The sequence below is a fragment of the Patiria miniata genome, unplaced genomic scaffold (assembly GCF_015706575.1).
Source record: "Patiria miniata isolate m_02_andy unplaced genomic scaffold, ASM1570657v1 HiC_scaffold_22, whole genome shotgun sequence".
Lineage (NCBI taxonomy): Eukaryota > Metazoa > Echinodermata > Asteroidea > Valvatida > Asterinidae > Patiria > Patiria miniata.
In genome coordinates this window covers 9,788,191-9,805,285 of record NW_024037061.1, presented here as the reverse complement: position 1 = coordinate 9,805,285, position 17,095 = coordinate 9,788,191, and the positions used below count along the sequence as shown (strand labels likewise).

The 17,095-nt window shown below is 43.1% G+C and overlaps 2 protein-coding genes across 2 annotated transcripts; both read right to left on the bottom strand.

Annotated features, from left to right (window-relative positions):
* Nucleotides 1–390: 390 nt before the first annotated feature.
* Nucleotides 391–1,155, bottom strand: LOC119730022 (ficolin-3-like). Its single transcript, XM_038202813.1, has one exon. The coding sequence runs from the start codon at nt 1,153–1,155 to the stop codon at nt 418–420; it is 738 nt and encodes a 245-aa protein (XP_038058741.1). The 3' UTR covers nt 391–417.
* Nucleotides 1,156–10,320: 9,165 nt separating this feature from the next.
* Nucleotides 10,321–11,363, bottom strand: LOC119730021 (ficolin-3-like). Its single transcript, XM_038202812.1, has one exon. It carries the CDS (start codon nt 11,344–11,346, stop codon nt 10,321–10,323), a length of 1,026 nt encoding a protein of 341 aa, XP_038058740.1. The 5' UTR covers nt 11,347–11,363.
* Nucleotides 11,364–17,095: the final 5,732 nt, after the last annotated feature.

Here is a 17,095-nt window from a genome sequence, read left to right as displayed (position 1 = left end):
GGGAGCTAGCTACCGGTCCCCATATATTTAGGGGGCGGCAAATAGTCTATGCCCAAGATAGGAAGATGTTGTATATGCATCATATATGTGTTATATAAAGCCTCGTATAGCCGCATTTCAGGTATACCTGCCAAACTATTCTATTCTATCTAATCATCATTTTTCTAACAATGCACAGTTTCACATTAATCGTCTTTTCCATATTCGTTTTCATCATACTATTTAAGGCCGGGCAGAGATTTAACATCCACACTCCGGTCGGTTCCGTAATGTTGGAAAAAGTCACACCCCTCTCCGGCAGGCGTATCATACGTGGGTGAAAATATTCAAATTTGAATTGACAATAACCAGCTTAATGACACGTTCGCAAAAAACATATTCATTGTCGCATCTCACAGAGTTTCATCTGGCAGGTTTTCAGAGATAAATTGCCTTTCCAGTGGTGCCAATACACGTTATTTCCACTGCCCCCAGTTTGGTAAATCGACCATTCAAGTGGGACCGCGAACACATAACAAACCACCAGGCTCCGTGGCGGGATTGTGCACAATTTGATCCCCATGCATCATTGTCACGATCGTTTGTTGAGAAGGGACGTCCGCTGTGATACGCAAGAGAGTCACCGGCAGTGCTGCTGGCATCGTATTGGCCAATATTCAGATTGTACTCACCCAGGGATATTTGGAAATCTGCGTACTTTGCCCATGCCGTGTTGCCCTCCCGGTCCTCTAAATCAACGCGTAGCTCCCATGTTCCACGTGAATCATCAGACGTCAGAGTCACCAAGTTGTCATTTCCCAACCAGAACTCACCGGACAGATCGCCAAAGCCAGACTGGTACTCGGTCCAGTTGCGGTAGAAGTCCACACTGCCATCTTGTCGCCTCTGAAACACGATCCATCCTCCGCCGTCAGTTTCCATGTCACAGTAGACACGAAGACCGCCATCACTGAATCCTTCTGGGTAGATTGTGTAGATGCAGCTTGAACGATAACCGGCATCTAACAGCATCTTGCAACTTCTGTAGCGATCCAAGGGGCTATCAGTCAGTGAGTAGCGAGATGTGTCCTCATCTGCATCAAAGTACACACTCCCTTGAGTTGCATTGAAGTCTTCGGGATGCTCTCGTCTTGTGGCAAGGCTTAACTCGCACATTTTATTACAGTCTTTAAAGTATGTTCGCCTGTATAAGGTGAAGTTTCCAACCCGGAGACAATCAAGATAAATCCCTGGATCACCAAGGATACTATGTAAAATGACTCCAAAACAAAATGTTGTTTCGCCATTTTCTCCATCTGAAACCGTAGATAACTTGAATGATACTGATGATCGGTGGTGAGGGAATGTGGTACTGCTTCGATATGAAAGGGTAGATGCTAAGGATGAGAGTGCGTTCGATTACTTCCCCCAGCTTACTAGGCTCCTCGCGTAATGACAGACATGCGCAGTGGATCTAAATAAACGAACAGTTTCGGGTAAAGTTTCGTGCTGGAAACATGAGCGTCGCCTGGATTTTTCTAGAGGGGGGCAAAACATATTTTCAAAAAAAATCCTGTTTTTCTCAACATCTTCTCGATTTATCAGTCCCCCCCTCCCATTACAGTTACACCAATATGACTTCTCGCTTCTTTTCTTTGTTTTCCCTTTTTTTTCTCACCCCCCCCCCCCATTTTTTTTTTGCTTTTCCGGGGGGGGGGGGAGGGGGAATGTTGCAACCTGACGCCACTTTTGTCTTCATATAATCTCAATGAAGGTCATTCATTGCAAAAATTATGATAAGATATGAATCTGTGACTGAGATATATTTCCAATTTTGTTAGGAAAAAAATTCTTGACTCTCAATAGACTTTGTACACAATCGCGGAAGTGGCGTCAGGTTGCAACATTTTTTCAAGGCTGCATCCGAATCAATTAACTGTCTAGAGCATGTCCACGCCCAGCGAAAATACGCAGGGATGCTCTGACAATAATTCGTAGCCGGAGCTCCGTGCACAGAGCTACATAGGGTTTGTAGCTCTATTCTCCGTGGAAGCCCGTTTCGGACACGGCCTGAGGCGTTCGCCGGACGTTGCATGGCCTTATAGGATACTTACCCAAGTGACCGGCTCGGCGAGTCGGTTACTTGGACCAGGCTCGAGTAAGCGTGAGAAGTCACGTGAGAGGTAAATTGAACGCTTTCGCGCTTGCACGAGTATTAGCGCGGGTGAAGTAATCGAACGCGCTGTGTGTAATTTACTGATTGGTCTGCAGGTGTAACGTGGCATGCCTTGCTATTGGTCATTTTTCCCGGCAGTGATAAACCGTAGCCTTGATCTGCTAACGTTGTGATGCAGTAGTGGTAAGTGTAATATTCTCGCGTTGTAAGATATGGTTAAACGTTATTTGGCATTGAATTTTGTTTGGTTTAGTTGTAGGTTACAATATCGAGATCAGTTCTGTAATAAAAAGATGCAGTCTTTGATATCAATTTCACGCTCTTTGATTCTATTCTCAAAATTAAACGAAATTAGCCCTTATGGACATGTGCGTCGCCGGGATTTTTTCGGGGGTTGGGGGCAAAGAACTTTCCCCCCCCCCCCTCCCCCCAAATCCTTGTACTTTTTCAAGCATATTCTCAATTTATCATTTTTTCGAGGGAGGGCCTGACACACCTGGTTTTTCCTTTCTTTTTCTCTTTTTTTTTAATTTTTACTTTTTTGCTTTTTGCTCCCCCCTCGCGACGCCCATGCTTTTTTTGATTTCACCGATCTGCCAGCTAATCAAGACGTATTCAATTTTAAGCAGCACTTTTCATCAAACAATCGTACCGATGATACAAATTGGCCTCCTACGATCGATATTTTGTTCAGGCGATTTTAATGAAGTTATGTTAGGTTGAAAGCTTGTTGTTTGGGGATGGTCACTATGACTACAATATTTTGCCGAAGGCAAGCTGAATTATTCATTCAATACCATGATATACAGCTCGGCCTACTCACACTGTATAATTTATTGCGTTACCGGTAATAAAATACCCACATGCCTAAACTGCTGCAGAATGCCAAGGCCAACGAGGGAAGTCGGATCGGTTAATTATTACCAAACACATTGAAAGGTAGCTATACGCTTATGTTAAGATGCATCCAGATCCAAACTCTGTACAAATTTCTGCAATGTTTGTTATGTCGAAACAAAGTGAACAATCTTAATACTTTAGAATGATCACCGTTTACCATTTCAAATAAGTAAGGCCTCATTTATTCCTTTGTTTTGCAGACAATGCATTGAGGCTAGCATGGTTCAGTAAGCGTTACAATTATGTCAGCAAGTCTTTTATCAAATATAATCCACTTTTTACCATAACATTTGCCTTAAACGGGCATTGCGTCCTGAAATCCCGAAAATTTTATGTTTTGGATTGCTTACTTATCCTATTTCAAACATCTGGTTGAAAGGAAACCAACTAAATGTCTTATACCGTTCCCAAGAAAAGACGAAAAAACTCTGATTGTTTACATCAGACACAACGGAGTATGATACGTGTTTCCTGCCGTTTTCACACAAAGTACGATACACGTTGTGTGTGTCTAGTATTACACTAGTGCTCACAAACAGCAGTGACCAAACACCAATGCACAAAATGTGAGTTCTTACACGTCCGCAAAAGGCGAACCCTTAAGGCTGGAATCACAACTAGCACAAACAGCCCGACTTTTGGGGGTCGCAAAAGTGGACCCCGAAAGTCGTTCTCGCACGAATAACAAGAATACTACAGAAGCTCCCAGTTTTTAAAGGATAGTTGTGTGGATGTTAATATCCTACTTTTAAACGTTCTTTCCGATGATCATCGTTTCGTTCAAAATGCGTTTTGTAGACCAATTGGGCGTATTCCAGGACGCAGTGTCCCTTTAAGTTGATACGGCGCTGGATCTTGTTTAGTTTGAGCACCACCATGCCTCACGATAACAAATTAAAAATCCAAAGTTTGATTAAATTATCATCGTATCCATTTCAAAATAGCGAAAGCTTGAATTCAAATAACTATTTTTTGCAGAGCGGGTCACATATGGAGAAAGCGACACGTTGACGTCTTATTTGGTTCAGTTGCTTGTTATCATTTTCAATGTAATAATAAAAGCACCAACTGTCGCTTTCAACTACTGCGAACGATTTCACGGTAACTGATTTCTACTCTAAAATTTTAATGAAAAAGCAATTGGAACGACCATTTGGTAAAAATAAATACGTCTTCAAATTTGGCAGCAGTCTTAACAATAAACACTCCTCCACACGATAACAAGAAATACTCTGACGATGTTGATTTAGTTCCAGCGATACGGGGTAGGCATATTGTTGTTCCTCTGGTTATTACGCCTACTCCATAGAGTGAAGGCCACAAGCTAATTACTTTAACCCCTTAAGCACGGGTTATAATGGGGACATTCCTCCACACATAGAGCAAGTGGCCCGCATGACTGCACAGCCTTTGTGTTTTAGCAGGACTGCACAAAAACAGCAGCTGTGGAACTACCAACTAGCCGTGTGCCACGGCGTGCCACAGCTGGCAACTGCATTCCAATGAGGATTAGCGGCCGCGGCCATGACCGCTTTCCGGGCCCAATTGAAAAACGTTTTTGATGGCATGAAAGTGAGAAGTTTAAACACAAAATATTGGGAACTGCATCCACAACAAAACATCCGCACTCTATATCTGCCTACTAAATCCTGACGTTGGAAGAATTGAAACTGGTGATTGCTTTGCCTTAACCCTAAGAGAGTCGTATTTCTTTGGTCACATTACAGCCGGGCTGGGGCATTTTGTAAGCCAAAACGACTGTATTTAATAGCAAATGTAATTTGTGAATGAATATTTTTGAGCTGTTTGGTAGAATGTTAGTAACACCCTGAGCTGGTCTTGTTTTTTAAGATGAAGAGAGGAAAGCACCGCGGGTATAACGAGTTGTAATATCCACACCTGCTTGTCACAATCTCCACGAAAGAAAACGGAGGCATTTTGTTTCATTAGATCCTTACGACCGACACAAAGCCTCGATACGCCACTACATAAATCGATACGATAGATACAATTTCATAAAGCATTTTAGGAAGGTGATAATCTTTAGAACTGAGTGAATCCGTATTCCTGCTACTGGTAAACAGCACAACTGATAGAGTACAGGACTTCCAGTTACTTTCCTGGTTTTCTGTGTTGCCAGGACCAGCTTTGGAAGGTTTTACGAGGCCCTGGGTCCAGGAATGTGGGCGGTCCCAAGAAACACATAGACTTTTCCATATGACTGTTCTCACGTTGTGTCATTAAACCTCTGTAATGATGATCCTCAGATTCAGTAAGTAAAAGTATTGGTATAACCAAATATTACTGTTATGTAAAAAGAAAATTTAGTTTTTAAATTCATAGATATGATTTAGTTAGCAAAAGATCGGAGATGCGGTTGCGCACTTAATAAAACGTTTCCATATTCCTACAATGTTTTAGGTTAAAGAATTAAATTGTCTTATTTCTTTGTGTCAAGTGCATGCACGTTTTGTAACAATATAAATCCTAAGCATATCATAGTGTCATACAAAGATTGATCCATGGGGTAGATGCACCTCTAACTTCGTGCCATAGCATCAGGTAGCCTGCTCCATTGACAGTAGATTGAGCTTGTTGATTTGTCTGGTGTATCCCAACAATAATCACACATCTGCGCTTCCAAATCCATGTAATTGGATATTGGATGTTACCGTTACTTTACTAACACTTGGTGTGGAATCCTTTTGAAGAAATTTGAGTAGTGAAATTGATTTTGTAAAAACAAATAAAAGCGCTCAGCAATTCACGACAGCAATTATGGTAATACCCTTCCGATAATATATTAATTTTTTTTCACAGGAAAACCAACATAGGCCTCTTTTTCAAAAGATCTCATTATTTTGCTCCCCCACCACCTTAAATAAGTCTTGTTTCGTTTTTGGTTCACAAAAGCTGATAAAATTGAAAACACGTCGGTACTCGGTGATTTAGATAACTCTAAATGGTTGGGGATCGGCGTTGATAGAATTCACTACTGCCTGGAAAGGAATGGGTAGAGGTAGATGGTGTGTAATTCACTGATTGGTCATCGCAGTTAATACGGCATTCTACACCAGGGGTTTGTAATTGGTTAGTTTTGACAAACGCGAATGACATGCCGTAGCCTTTGAATGGTTGTATTTATAATTAAGGCATACTCTTCTTATCACTCTATTTGTGGAAATATAGGAATGTACACAAAACAAAAGACAATGGGGATTTTCTGGTAAGCACAGTTTAAGTGTGCCATCATTTTGAGCAGTTTGTGGTAATATAAGTTAACACTTGGCCTTTTTTTAACATGAAGATTTGAAAGTACCCCTGTTCTGTTTCTTCAGATTGTGTTCGTATGTCTCCTCTCCTCACGTCCCAGGACACAAGACATGGATTCGCCACTTCATCAATCGATTCGATATATAGGCCAAGAACAATTCCAATGATGCATTTCGGAAGGTGTTTTCTTAAGTAATCGAAGAATCCAAAATATTTGTACATTGTTAAACTTCTACACGTAAATTCTTCTATTGGAGAGCTCGGGAAGGGCGCGCCATGCAGGTGTTGACTTTTAGGCCCCACTGGTTCTGAAATGGCAAGATGCGATGCGAGGTCGCAGCCTATCCTAAACCATCTCGGGACTTGGTTGCCTCCCTCCACTCTTCCCTATCCAGCATTAGGGTCCTCAGCTCCCCTGTGTCACTGAGACCAACATCCCGTCGCAGCGTGTCGATGTACGTGAGTCGTCTACGCCCCCTCCTGGCAGATCCATGAGTCGGCTCCCACGGGATGGTGTCATGAGCTGCTAGCTCCGGGTGGCTGACGAATTGGCCCGCCAGACCCATCCTCCTCTCCCTGATCTTGTCTGAAATACCTTGAAGGCCTTCATACAAAAACCCAAGTAATTAACCAAAGTTCTTGGGAATAATCCCAAGGAGTGGCCACGCTGTATAAAAAGGCAACCCAGATATTCAGTCAGTCAGTCTGTCAGTCAGCGAGAGATATAGGTAAGTCTAATTTCAAGTGACAGTCAATGAGTCCGTCATACGTCAGTGAGTCAGCCAAGTTAAGTACAAATTATGCACATTTCGCAATGGTTGGAGTATAAACGTAAGCATGTATTGTCGAAAGTGTCACCATGTAACCCGTATGCTGCCCTCTATAGGTGAGATATAGGGAGCTGAACTAAGGTTGCAAGTAAATAGGCCCGAAATTGCCTACGTCTGCCAATCGCGATTTGCATGCCCTCAACTTCTTTGCTATTTTGTGGGCCATGAACGTCAGGGTTTGTAAAAAAAAAAAAAAAAGAAGAAGAAGGGTGGAAGCCTTGAAGAGGACTGCGAGCTCGTATTTCTGTGAAAGGCGGATGAAATAGGCTCTACAATTGCTCTATTTTGTTGCAGAATAGAGCAATTTTAGAGCCTGGGAATCCTTGATAATGGCGGTGGGCTTCAGCAAAGCCCCATTATCCCTACAGCTGCTAAAAACTAGTACTACTAGAATCACATTCTTGCAAACAGAAAACTTGGAATAAATCGGGAAAACTGAAACATGGATTGGTTCTTGTCACTCGGTTTATTCAACGTCATAGGTCATTGGAACCTTTTTGTTGTTGTGCTGCAATATACAAGCAAAATAGCAAACAGCAAACTGAGTGATAAGAATCAATAATGGTTCGGTTCTTATCACTCAGGTTATTCATCCTCGTGTCATTATTTATATTGTGCAATGTACAGGCAAAATAGCATATATACGTTTAGATCCAACCAAATTAATCTAGTTTTCTGCTCCCTGTAGCTTTATACTCCAAATTGAATTTAATTATTTCATTTTCTCCAAATTTGTATCCAAAAGTTTAAAAAAAAGTGCATACGTAAGGCGTACATTATTTTGCATGTTCTGTTACAGATAATGACAAAAATGAGATATGAACTTGTTTATTGATTATTATTTTTGATAATTGTTATTTCTCTCTTTTATATTTACATCAGTTTTAAGCGCACCAACAAAACCACTTTGTACAACAACAACAAAATCCGGGACCAAAGTCTTTAATTGATATTTTTAGTTAAACCATATTTTAATAATTCAATGTTTTATTTGTACAGTATTCGTGTTTCTATCAAAACTTAACAGAATTGGAATTTTGGCATTTGTCTTTTTGTCAACATGAGACAGTTTTAAATAACTTGTTGTTTTTGGCTGCATCGATGGACAGATCATAACGAATAAAATGAGATTAAAAATAACTTTAAATTCAACCAAACGTAAGTTAAATATAATAATGCGCCGAAAAATTCAATTCACCTACTTTTTTCGCAATTGTGGGCGTCCAAAAAAAAACGGGAAAAAAAACTGTTTTTGCAACAGCAGCTCTGCTCTGTAACTACACTGGTTCTGATAGAGATGGAAACCAGTCTACCATGTGATAAATGAATTGTTGTCGGGACGCAAGTAATTCGAGACTTGACAAGAAATTATTTCCAGATGAAACGTTAGCCCGTTGTTTCATTCGATGTCGGTGCTTTCATTCGATTTCTTCAATTACTTACAATAATTTCAAACAGGCGTATGGATGGGGACGGTTTGACATCAAATGACGTTTTGGGGCGCTGTTATTTACAAACTTATATCAGTGACGTAGCATCCGAGGGAAGGGGATATTCATTAATCCCCTTCTCCGATATTTTTTTCACGAGTGCCGTTTTTCACGAGTGCTTTTTTTTGTAACGCCCGTCGTCAATATTGTGCAACAATGAACAGTACCGCCCATTGTCCGACAGTGTCCAAAATAGGAAGAAGTATATGCATCATGTATGTGTTAAATAAAGCCTCGTAGCCGCATTTCAGGTAAACCTGCCTAACATCTATTAATCATTTTTCTAGCAATGCACAGTTTCCCCATAGTCGTCTTTTCCATTTTCGTTTTCATCTATTATTGATCATGGCCGTGCAGGGGGCGGTCGGCCCCCTCAATTTGGAAAATTGACATGTCGGCGAGCGCATCAGCCTTGGTTAAAAAACAAAACTGAGTTAAGGCCAAAAAAAAAAAATTCGGTCTCTGGTCAGACCAAAGTTCCGGAATTGACGCGGCCACGCGGCTTTTTTTTTTTTTTTCCTTTTTTTTTTTTTTCTTCAGCTTTGATTGTACAGACAAGTTGGGTACTATTTTGCTTTTTTTGGTGTCCTCATGTACATTGGTGGCCTCCATAATTTGTCTTGGTGCTTTCGATCATTTGCCTTGGTGCAATTTCCCATTCCTTGGTGCTCTTTGGTAAAAAAAATTGAGGAGGTGCGAAAATAGAGGGCGCTGTTGGAGCTACCGCGGAACATTAGGGAAAAAAAAAAGATCGACGCGCATGCTTAAAATCGACGAGCGCGCTGACCAGAGACCGACTTATTATTTTTTTTTGGCCTAACAATAAGTAAACTACAGTGCGTTCGATTACTCCCCCTCTCCCCCCCCCCCCCCCCCTCCAGCTTACTCGCGCCTGGCTCCTCGCGTAATGACAGACATGCGTAGTGAAGCTAAATAAACGAAAGGTTTTGGGTAAAGTTTCGTGCAAGAGTTGGAAACATGGGCGTCGCCAGGATTTTTTTCTAGAGGGGGAAAAACAAGTTTTCCCAAAAAAAATCCTGTTTTTCTCAACATATTCTCGATTTATCAGTTTCAGAGGGGGGTAGGGACACCCCCCCCCTGAAATTTACACCAATATGACTTTTTGCCTCTTTTCTTTTTTGTTCTCTCTTTTTTTTTTTCCTTCCTTTTTGCTTTTCCGGGGGGGGGGGGGAAATGTTGCAACCTGACGCCACTTTTTTCTTCATATATCATCTCAATAAAGGTCATTCATTGCAAAAATGACTTTGTACACGATCGCGGAAGTGGCGTCAGGTAGGAACATTTTTCCCAGGCTGCATCCGAATCAATAACTGTCTAGAGCACGTCCACGCCCAGTGCAAATACGCGGGGACGCGCTGACAAAAATTCGTAGCCGTAGCTCCGTGCATAGAGCTACATCGGGTTTGTAGCTCTATGCTCCGTGGAAGCCGTTTTGGACACGGCCGGCCTGATGAGGCGCCCGCCGGACGTTGCATGGCCTTATGGGATACTTACCCAAGTGACCGGCTCGGCGAGTCGGTCACTTGGGCCAGGCTCGAGTAAGCGCGAGAAGTCACGTGAGAGGTAAATCGAACGCTGTCGCGCTTGCATGAGTATTAAGCGCGGGGGAAGTAATCGAACCCACTGCTAATGACACGTTCGCAAAAAGTATTCATTGTCGCATCGCACGGAGTTTCATCTGGCTGGTTTTTAGAGAATAGGAAACGCCTTTCCAGTGGCGCCAATGCAAGCCCTTTTCATAAGCGGCTGCGTGCTCATCTGGGTAATATTCACCATTCAAGTCGGAGTACGCACAATTATAAAACCACCAGGCTCCGTGGCGGGATTGTGCGCAATTATATGATCCCGTTATATCATTGTCATTATCCTTTGTTGTGAAGGGACGTCCCCTGTGCCACGCAAGAGAGTCACCGGCAGTGCTGCTGGCATCGTATTGGCCAATATTCAGATTAAACTCACCCGGGGATATTTGGAAATCTGCGTACTTTGCCCATGCCGTGTTGCCCTCCCAGTCCCCCAAATCAACGCGTAGCTCCCATGTTCCTTGTGAATCATCAGACGTCAGAGTCACCAAGTTGTCATTGCCCAACCAGAACTCACCGGACAGATCGCCAAAGCCAGACTGGTACTCGGTCCAGTTGCGGTAGAAGTCCACACTGCCATCTTGTCGCCTCTGAAACACGATCCATCCTCCGCCGTCAGTTTCCATGTCACAGTAGACACGAAGACCGCCATTACCGGATCCCTCTGGGTCGATTGTGTAGATACCGCTTGAACAATAACCGGCATCTAAGAGCATCTTGCAACTTATGTAGCGATTCAAGGGACTATTAGTCAGTGAGTAGAGAGGTGTGTCCTCATCTGCATCAAAGTACACACTCCCTTGAGTTGCATTGAAGTTTTCCGGATGCTCTCGTCTCGTAGCAAGATTCAACTCGCATATTTTATTGCAGTCGTGAAAGTTAAACGACTTGCAACGTTCATCCATGCTGCATTCCCGTCCGCAGATGACACGAGATCGCAGAGTTTTGTTTGCATATGCTAACCCTTGTAGTGCGCGATTTTCTGCAGCATACATGAGTTGACGTGTATGAAATTGATGTCCATCGACAAAAATGACCACTTCCAAAAATACCATCAGATTCACAACTTTGAAACTGGCGTACAGTTTTGCCATTGTAAAAGAATCTGATCAAGCGTGTTGTTATTGAAATGTTCACTACAATGAATTTAAGTCGAGCCTCGAACAAGAGCGTCACGTTCTGGGTCGATAAAGATACAAACGGCTATGAATTATGAATCGCATTCAACAAAAAAATGAATCCTTGAAAATTGTGCATTGTCTTAGTCTGTTTATTTTATGACGAGTTCGATGGTACAATTTATGCCAGAACTCACAGTCCAACTTGTCCCCTACAATCAGGTTAGATCTGCTAACTTCGATGCATCAGACCATCGCTAGCACTGCAGACATTAACGCGTTACCACAGCGCAGAGTCTCGAATGAAACTTCTGGACACCGTGATCTAAATACCGCTATATGATATACGGGATCGGCGTTGGTGGCATTCGGTACTGCCTGGAAAGGAATGGGTATAGGTAGATGGTGTGTAACTCACTGATTGGTCATCGGGGTTAATACGTAATTCTGCTCCAGGGGTTCGTAATGATTGGTCAGTTTTCCCACGAATAACAAACCGTAGCATTTGATTGGCTGAATTGTATAATGAAGGCGTGCTATTCGTATCACTCTGTGTATGGAGAAAGCGCGACGCTGACGTCTTATTTGGTTCAGTTGCTTGTTATCGCTTCCAATGTAATAATAAAAGCACCGACTATCGCTTTCAACTATTGCGAACGATTTCACGGTCACTGATTTCTACTCTAAAAATTTAATGAAAAAGCAATTGGAGCGACCATTCGGTAATAAATGCGTAAAATTTAGCAGCAGTCTTAACAATAAACACTCCTCCACACGATAACAAGAAATACTCTGGCGATATTGATTTAGTTCCAGCGATAGGGGTAGGCATATTGTTGTTCCTCTGGTTATTATGCCTACTCCTGAGAGTGAGGGCCACAAGCTAATTAATTTAGAGTAAGAATAATTATCAAGCCTTCATTGATGGCATGAAATTGAGAAATTTAAACGACATCACAAAATATTAGGATTTGCGTCCACCAAAAAAATCCAATATACTAAATACTGACATTACGATTATTTTATTGGAAGAATTGAAAACGTCTGAACGCTTTGCGTTTTGTAAATGTTTTGTAATTGAGCTTATGACATACCTGTTTAACAGTAGGGGAGGGCCGGATGAATGAAGAAGGTTCGATTCCCATTCTGGGGGCGTATGCAGATAGATACAAATTTTCCAGTCAAATATAGGAATGTACATAAATCAATAGACAATGGGTTTTGGGGTTTTTTTTGCAAAGTTTTAGTGCGAATGACCATTTTGAGCAGTTTGGTGTAATGTTAGTAAACACACTTGGCCTTTTTTTAACATGAAGATATGAAAGCGCCACCGTTCTGTTTCTTCAGATTGTGTTCGTTTGTCTCCTCTCCTTACGTCCCAAGACACAAGACATGGATACGTCACTACATAAAAGTCGATTTGTTATATAGGCCTGGATGCAATTTCATTAAGGCATTTCTTAAGGTGATTTTCGTAAGTACTCGGTGAATCCAAAATAATCCAATTTTTTTTAGCTTCTGCCCTTCAATCGTGCTGAGCATATTTTCTGAGAACACAACTCTCAAAAGGCCATGGCTTTTGTTGGGTGCATGAATTTCACTGCTCTGTCTGTAGCGTCCAAGTACGTAATCGGATTCATTTTGTCTAACAACAGCGACGCTATTCGCCACCACATGACTGCGTATTGTCGACAGTGTCAGGTTCAGAGCCGTGTGTAGAGAGAGTTACGACAACTTCGGACTGTTGAACCATAATGGCCGTTCATTATTTGTGTCAGGCGCGGTTCTAGAGCCAATATTATTATTTTTTTTTTGGGGGGGGGCGCTAGCAAGGTGGATCTAGAATTTTTTTCGGGGAGGCGTGCTGAAATGTAGACCGATGTTTTTCTCCTGACACTTAGGCCTCTGAAAATAAATACGTGGGGGGGGGGGGGGGGGGGGGGGGCTCGTGCCATATTTCCCATGGGGAGCGCTGATAAAATCCTACAATCAGGCACACTATATTAAGTAAAAGTGTACAAATGCACCCTTCTCATTTAGGGGAGACCGTTCCCATGTACGGCAAATTCTTACATTTTCCTAATGCATTTTTTTTATGGGTTTTTTTTTGGGGGGGGGGGGTAGACATTTTTCTTGGGGGGGGGGGGATAAAGCCCCCCCCCCCCCCCGTAGAACCGCCACTGATTTGTGTGGCAGCCATCCCCCTCCCAGTGGCCTGCTGAGGTGACCAACCCACCCGGTTTATGGCACTCGATGGATCGACCATGGGTGCAGGAGCAGTTTCCTGAGATGAACATCACTTGTCCACCGCCCATCACTGGAAACCAGCCACAGCTATCGTCATCAGCTCAGCCACCATTGACATCAGCTGCCGAAGTGCTAGACATCTCGTACAGCCCGATGCTCAGCTCCGACTCCTCCACCTTGCTTCCCAGCTACCGTACAAGCCCCAACCAAGAGAGAAGGACCAGCAGCACTAGCACCTCGGCCACGGAGAAGCCACAGGACGACGACCAGACCAGACCAGCCCAGTGAAGTTTTTCCTAAGTTTGGTTCTTCATCTATTAGAAAACGAATGCAAACGTATGTGTTTTTTTCTTATGATAGGCCAGAATTCCGTAGAATATGGATGATTTATGTAGGAAAATAAGCTTTAGAAAGTTATAGGCAGATTTAGGCTACAAAATGGACATTCTATTTAAATTATTTTAGGTTTCAGTGAGAGTAATTAGGACTTCATTATGAGTAAAGCAGGTTCATGCATTCAGCACTGATTTATAAATGACAATCATTTATGTATTATAAAAGAATGTATAGGAAGACAGAGCATTATTTAGATCACAAAATCAAAGGTTCATTTAGTGATAACAAAGTACATTAAGTAACCGGTACTTTTACATGATTTACATAACAGGAAACAGAAAAGAGATTTGTTTTTGTTCCTATTGTTTTATTTTGGTTTGTGTTTATCATTGCTCTGTCAATAAAGCGGTTTCTTAACAAAAGCTTTCTGGTCTTTGAACTCATTCTGCATGATTAAAGTGGATGAAGAATTTGCTGCGTGCATGATAGATCAAATTTTGCAGATGCACAACCATTCACACTTTGGGAGTAAGTGGTGGTCAAGTTAGGGCCTGTATTTTGAGATGTGAAGTGTCTTTTACTGGGGAGTGATCATTCTATCCTGCCACTCTACAGCACCAGCAGGGGAGTTGAAGTACTTTTTATGGTACTCCCGTTGTCGCTTCGCGTTCAGAGTGTCTCTGTTCCTTCCTTCTGGTGGTGCGTTCACGTCCTGCCATTGGACCTCATCTCTCCAGTTGCCAGGGACCAGATAGTGTTCCTCATGCTCATGGTCCACCTCGTTCACTGGGATGACTGGAACCATTCTCCTCAGGAAGTTGTGGAGCACGACAGCAGCCTCAATGATGTCTCGCACTGTAATGAAATTGAAATTTATTTATCATACATGCAGAAAATATCCGTATTCAGTACATTACAAATAACCATCATTAAACTATTTCTTTACATATAGGCCAATCATAAAAATGTACTACTATGAAGCCCGGGAAGGGACAGGGTGGAATTTTTTGGGGAATTTCCTAATTCGTTCGCACGAATTACTAATTCGTTCGCACGAAGTGCTAATTCGTTCGCACGAAGTGCTATTTCGTTCGCACGAATTACTAATTCGTGGGAACGAATTAGTAATTCGTTCGCACGAATTACTAATTCGTTCGCACGAATTAATTCGTTCGAACGAATTACTAATTCGTTCCCACGAATTGCTAATTCATTTGCACGAATTGCTATTTCGTTCGCACGATTTCCTAATTCGTGGGAACGAATTGCTAACTCGTGCATCCGGGAACGTGCCAGTAATTCGTGGGAACAAGTTGGTAATTCGTGGGAACGAATTAACAAACTCAAAAAAAACATTTCCACCCTGTCCCTTCCCGGGCCTTTTTATTCTACAAATATTATTACAAGTATTTATAAAAACACTGGTGCAGTATTGAGACTAACCTGTGTCTGGTCTCTGTTCCAAAGTTCCAAGGAAGCATCTGAATCGCTTGGCCAGGATCCCGAACGCGTTCTCCACCACACGTCTTCCACGGGAGATCCGGTAATTGAAGATGAGTTTTTCTCTTGGCATCGCTCTTCTCGCATACGGCTTCATCAGGTAGCTTCTTAAGGCAAATGCATCATCTCCAAGGATGCAGTAAGGGATGTCCTGGCTCTGGTCATCATTGGGCAGAGGGCATGGTGGAGGCAACCATATCCGGCCTTCTTCGAGAAGTTCACTGAGCTCGGAGTCATTATATATTTGTTCATCAGACATGTGTCCCACTCCACCAACTTCAATCCATATGAAACGATACTGGGCATCCACCAAGGCGAGGAGAGGGATACTGAAAAAAACCTTGTAGTTGTGGTACAAGGAGCCTGTGTTAGGTGGCTTGCTGATGGCAATATGCTTCCTGTCAAGAACCCCCACCGCATGAGGCACATTCCACTTGTCTTCAAACTCCTGGGCAAGGGCTCTCCACTCATCGGGCGTCACGGGAACGGCAAACACTTCCTCCTTGTAGGCTTCCACGACGGCCTTGCACACTTCTGGCACCATATGGCAGATGGCTGCTTTATTGCACCGGAACGCATAGGAGAGTGACGAGTAATTGTCACCAGTGGCCAGATGTCTCAGTGTCACTGACAGCTTCAGTCCTGGTGGTAGGGCAGAGCGGAACTTGGTGTCTTGTCTCTAGATGACTGGTGCTACTCTTTTCAGGATCTCGTCGAAGAGCCCTGGAGGCATCCTCAGATAGTTCTGGGAGGCGTTGACAACTTCGGTGCGGAGCTCTCTGGTGATAAATGTTGAGTAGTGGCCCAGCTGCTGCCTTCTGTCCTCCGATAACCATTCGTGCACCCATATGGATCTTGGCCTCATCCGCCTTCTTCGCCTTCTTCCTGCCTGCTGCACTCCGGCATTCCCTCTCTGCAACTGCTTCTGGCCTTCTTCTTGCTGACGTAAAGACTGGATGTATGCACCCAGCAAACATGCAGACACAAAATCTGTTTCATCTTGGGCATTCATGATGTTGTCTCGTCGAAGTCTCAGGATACAACGATTGCTATTGCTTGGGAGGCCTTCCTTCTTTTCATACCGTGGGCACAAACTTGCTCCGAAGCTGCCCGGCGTACACGTTTCATCTGTAGAAAGCCTTGACAGAACGCGAAAAACGTGTCAGACTTTGATAAGAACGTGAGGAACCCCAGAGGGACCCCATCAGAACGTGACAGGCCGGGAGGGAACGTACTGGCATCCGTGGTAGACCGCGGGCCGAACCGTAGTGCGCCTTTGAGCCTCCGGGATTCAGCAGCCCCTTTTCTCCCACGGCCCATCACGGATACCGTGTGAGAAAACTTAGGAGGACCTAACAAAACTTGACTACGGGAAAAAAAATTGCCAAAATCCCACGGCGCACTACGTTTCGGGCAAACGGGGCTGCCGTGACCGTAGGGAACATAGTGTAAACCTAGTGTTAGTTTAATCACGTCTGTAGGCGTGGACCATACGAGATATTCATAATTAAGGCGAATCATCACATCATTACGGCGCTAAAGCAAACATATTACTCTTCGTAATTGGAAGCTTTTTAGCTGATTGGTGGCAGCAGACATGTATTAGCCTATTTGAGAGTGCTTGTACCCCCCCCCCCCCCCG